Source organism: Corylus avellana, chromosome ca2 (genome assembly GCF_901000735.1).
Source record: "Corylus avellana chromosome ca2, CavTom2PMs-1.0".
NCBI classification, from domain to species: Eukaryota; Viridiplantae; Streptophyta; class Magnoliopsida; order Fagales; family Betulaceae; genus Corylus; species Corylus avellana.
Window position 1 is genome coordinate 13201788 of NC_081542.1, and position 4416 is coordinate 13206203.

General features: G+C 37.4%; 1 protein-coding gene across 1 annotated transcript in view; it reads left to right on the forward strand.

Moving 5' to 3' along the window:
• LOC132171557 (RNA demethylase ALKBH10B) overlaps positions 1-3586 on the forward strand; it is a 6888-nt gene extending 3302 nt beyond the window's left edge. Inside the window, exons 2-7 of the mRNA XM_059582908.1 lie at positions 787-917; positions 1060-1177; positions 1777-1893; positions 2165-2280; positions 2456-2610; positions 2720-3586. Coding sequence (XP_059438891.1) covers positions 787-917; positions 1060-1177; positions 1777-1893; positions 2165-2280; positions 2456-2610; positions 2720-3203 — 1121 coding nt within the window. The 3' untranslated portion in view covers positions 3204-3586. The remainder of the gene's footprint in view (positions 1-786; positions 918-1059; positions 1178-1776; positions 1894-2164; positions 2281-2455; positions 2611-2719) is intronic.
• The last annotated feature ends 830 nt before the right edge of the window (positions 3587-4416 follow it).

Consider the following 4416-nt stretch of genomic DNA (forward strand, 5'->3'; position numbering starts at 1 on the left):
TTTCATTTCTAGCATTAATTGTAGCATGCACCTCATCATTAATATGCCTTAAGAAAACTCTCTTTTGTTTCGACCCTTTTTTCTGCTTGAACAATGCTAGAACTTCTTGTGATTGCTGCAATAGTTGGGCGAGGTACTCAAGGTTGCCTAGGACCATAAGGAACCACCTATTGTTCCACTCAAAAAGCATGTTGGTAACATCTCGAGGTTGGAAAGATGATTAGTCAGCATCTCATCCCATATAGCTAGTATCAAACTGGATAAATAGCAGGTTGCTCATCAGCCTCTCATTGCATCCTACCCTTAAAAAAGGACAACTTATAGAACTCACTCGTATGCTCGTCCAGTCTTATCTTGCTGCCGTAATTCATGAAATCGCTTATACAAGCCTATCGTTTAATCAGCCAGGAGATATTGCTTCCTTAACTTAGGATTCTGTTTTAGGTTTCTGTTATTTTCATTGTGTTAATTTTGGTTTTTGATATAACTCCATCATGTTGTTTTCATCATTATTACTGATTGATAAGACAAAAAAGTAGAAAGAAATTGTTGCCTGGGTGGCTTATAGGATTTTTATGAAAGTATCTCTTGCATGGTGGTCGCTATTAAACTGACACTTTTAAAGTATATAAGCTTCTTACTCTGACATAAAGTTACCCCGACAAAACAATAAAATAACAATTGATTTTTAAAATCTTGCCCCCAATTATTGTGTGAACTATTTCTATCATCAGTCATTGTAAACGCATTAGTGATCCCTTATTACTTCCAATGCTTGGAATGCAGGATCTCAAGAAGTGCTGCCAACTGTAGAAAACATTAGCATATGTTCTAACCATGAAGACTGTGAGGCACGTCCTGGCCAGATCAAGTTGACAAAAGGTTTCTCAGCTAAGGAGCCAGTGAAAGGGCACATGGCGAGTTTTTTCTTTCACAATTTAAGCACATTCTTTCTATAGAGAGCATGGAATAAAAAGAGTTGATATCCAGTAGTATATATGCTATAATAAACGAAAAGCAGCTGGCTATTGTTGATTGAAAGATTATTGCAACTGGCAGGTGAATGTTGTGAAAGGGTTAAAGTTATATGAGGACATATTTACTGATTCAGAGCTCTGTAAGTTGAATGACTTTGTTAATGAATTCCGGGCGGCAGGGCTGAATGGAGAGCTCTCAGGTGATTTGAAGCCTCATCCTTGCAATTTTTTGTAATTGACTTTATGTGACTATTGTAATCAAAACATTTTTCTTCAAGATCAAAATTTGAGATAGTAAGAGCCAACCCCAATAAGTTGGATTTGAGACTTAGTTGGATTTGTAAGTCCATTTAAGGGCTTAGCCAAAGGCAAAGGAGGAATTTGAAGCTTAGTATAAATCTGTGCATTTTTTTTATTGATGAATTTTTAGCTGAATATAGGTTTCACAAAGTGTCTTAATTTAAAGGTTTTTTGGATAATAGTGAAGTATTTCATTTTAGTTGATCTTTTTTAAAATTTCTTAAGATGTTTAATATTTGGCAAGTCTTTTGAGGCTTTTTTTGGTTTATCGAAGAATTTGTTTGAACAGAATTGAAGGCACTCTCTTATGAAATTTAGTTTCTTTCTAATTTCTTTGCAATAGTATGTTTCAAGCATTATTTTATAAAACTTCTTGTTTTTTCCTGCCCTTTTTAACATGATGGTGTTGTGGAAAGCTTGTCCTGCAAACAGATGATGATTTCTTTTACTTACTTTTTTTCTTACAAAAAAATCTAAGTCAACCTTCCTCAATCTACAGGTGAGACCTTCATTTTATTCAACAAACAGATGAAGGGAAACAAGAGAGAGCTAATTCAGTTTGGGATTCCAATTTTTGGACAAATAAAAGAGGAAGCTACAAGTAACACTGAAACAAGTAAGACTTTTGTGATCTAATAGCTTCTTTTGCTTTGTCAAACTTGTGATATGGTCCTCAAAATCGGATTTAGGTGCTGTAAAAAAAAAAAAAAAACTCCAGCACATAAGAGTCCAGATTTAATATTTTACCTTTTTCTCTCTTTCTCATGGAACACTTGAAATTAAATCTGAACCCTTGAAAAAACTATAACATAGGTGCTGTAGTTTTTTTTTACAGATTAACATTACATTGTCCACTGTAAACTCAAATTGATGTTTTGTGTTTGCAGGCAGTATAGAGCCAATGCCAGCTCTTCTCCAAAGTGTCATTGATCATCTTTTGCAATGGCAACTAATTCCAGAGTATAAAAAACCAAATGGTTGCATCATTAACTTCTTTGAGGAGGTATTCTATATCTAGCAGCACTATCATGTTTGCTCCTATGTCATTTTTTCTGTAGAACATTCCTGCGAAGAGGGCAAGTTCGTGGCATTTGGTTTGTGTTATGTGCCTTGATTTTTGCTTTCAATTCCTTCTAAATCGAGCAAGAGCTAAAATTATAAATATTTTTTTCGAGTAGGGCGAATATACACAGCCATTCCTGAAACCACCCCATTTGGACCAACCCATCTCTACTATTCTCCTTTCTGAATCAACAATGGCTTTTGGACGTACTCTTGTGAGTGATAGCGAAGGGAACTATAAAGGGCCACTCATGCTTTCTCTGAAGGAAGGGTATGTACTCAAAAATTCTTCTCATTGTTTTACAATCTGAAATTAATCAACTAATTCTTGCTGAACCTATTGGATAGTGATGACAAATTTCTTATCGACTTTTCTGCAGCTCTCTTCTAGTCATGAGGGGAAACAGTGCTGACATGGCTAGACACGTCATGTGTCCATCTCCCAACAAAAGGGTGAGCATCACATTCTTCAGGGTCCGGCCAGAGTCCAACCAATACCAGTCCCCAACAAATCCTCCCATGTCTGCAGGTGCCATGACTCTATGGCAACCAGGCGTTACAAGCCCGTATGCAGCCCCAAATGGAGCTCTCAACGGCTACGAGGCCATGGACACGATGCCCCGATGGGGTGTCCTTCGTGCTGCTCCGGTAGTCATGTTGGCCCCAGTGCGCCCCATGGTGTTGAGCCCCCGAAGTCTTCCTCAAGGTGGTACTGGAGTTTTCTTGCCATGGACAATGGGATCAAGAAAACATGCAAAGCATCTTCCTCCACGAGCCCAAAAAGGCCGGCTTCTTGCTTTACCTTCCCCGCTTGATGAAACTCATGCGGCGGAGACCACTTCTCAACCTGGCATCAGTGTTTGAGAAGAACTTGGTGTGAAGTAAAGTCTGTGGCAGCCCTGGGTCCAGAGCAACGTGAATTTACAACGGTAGGATTCATGTTCGCTTCCTTGCTCTTGAGGAGTTTCTCTTGTTGTAAAAAAAAGGGTTGCTTGCTGTTAAAGAGTTTTTTTTTTTTTTTCCACAGTAAGATTAGGCTCAAGCGGTACGGTGGTCATAAATTTCTTTTTCTTGAATACCAATCATGGTAAAATTTTAGTGGTAGTGGAGCTTGAAGTTTGAGAAAGTGTGAATTAGCTCAAGTAGAGGCGGAATTTTGTACTAATCATTGCTTTGTATCTTTTTTTTTTCCTTTTCTTTTCTCTTCTTTTTTCCCTTTCATAGACTAATCAAATCACCTTTCTGGTCGTATTGTTTAGATTTTTCTAGTTCTCTTTTGGAAGTGAAAACCAGTCTTTATCAAGCTTGGTGGGGAGGGTGGTATTAGAATTGAATGGTGTTGCTGAGCATTAAGCTTTGATCTCAATTTATTAGGATTTCTACAGAGAAACCATAGGTTTAATATTGAAAAACATGCAAGACATGAAATTTGGTTCCAACATGTAGACAAGAAAGTAAATAGAAAAAACAGTTGTAGATTCTTATTAAAATTTGGCAAGATTGATGGTGTATAAGTATTATTATTTTAGAAATTAATTACATATAAATACAAATTTTGTCGTAGGATACTGTTAGGCCGTTATTGTTGAAGTTTTAGCTGGAGAATATAAAGGGCAACCTCTTTTAAAACTTTCAAAGCTTATAAATGGTTGCTAACTTGCTGCGATCCCGAAAATCCAAAAGAAATATATGCTTTTCATTATGAGTAAGCTCTTAATTGGATCAGAAATTGTAAAGTGAGGAAAGTTGGCGGTCATCCATTGGAGGTATCAAACCTTTTTTATTTTTTTTTTTGAGGGGCATTAGGAAAATAGAATATATAGACGGAGTATTACTTATTGAATGCGTAAAGGAGAACTGTAGCCGTCACGGTCATAGTGTACCTAAGCTTCCCTTGTCCAAGCAAATTTGTGTCTGGCTCGAGCTTGAGCTCGACATGAGCCTAAAACTGGTGTTTGAACTCGGCTCGTCAAGGTTGGATCCCTGTTCGAGCTCGAGTAGCGAAAGAGGCAAAAAAAGATAAGGCTTTACTGAGAGATGTAGAGAAAGCCATATTTCAAAGAACGATAAGCTCCGC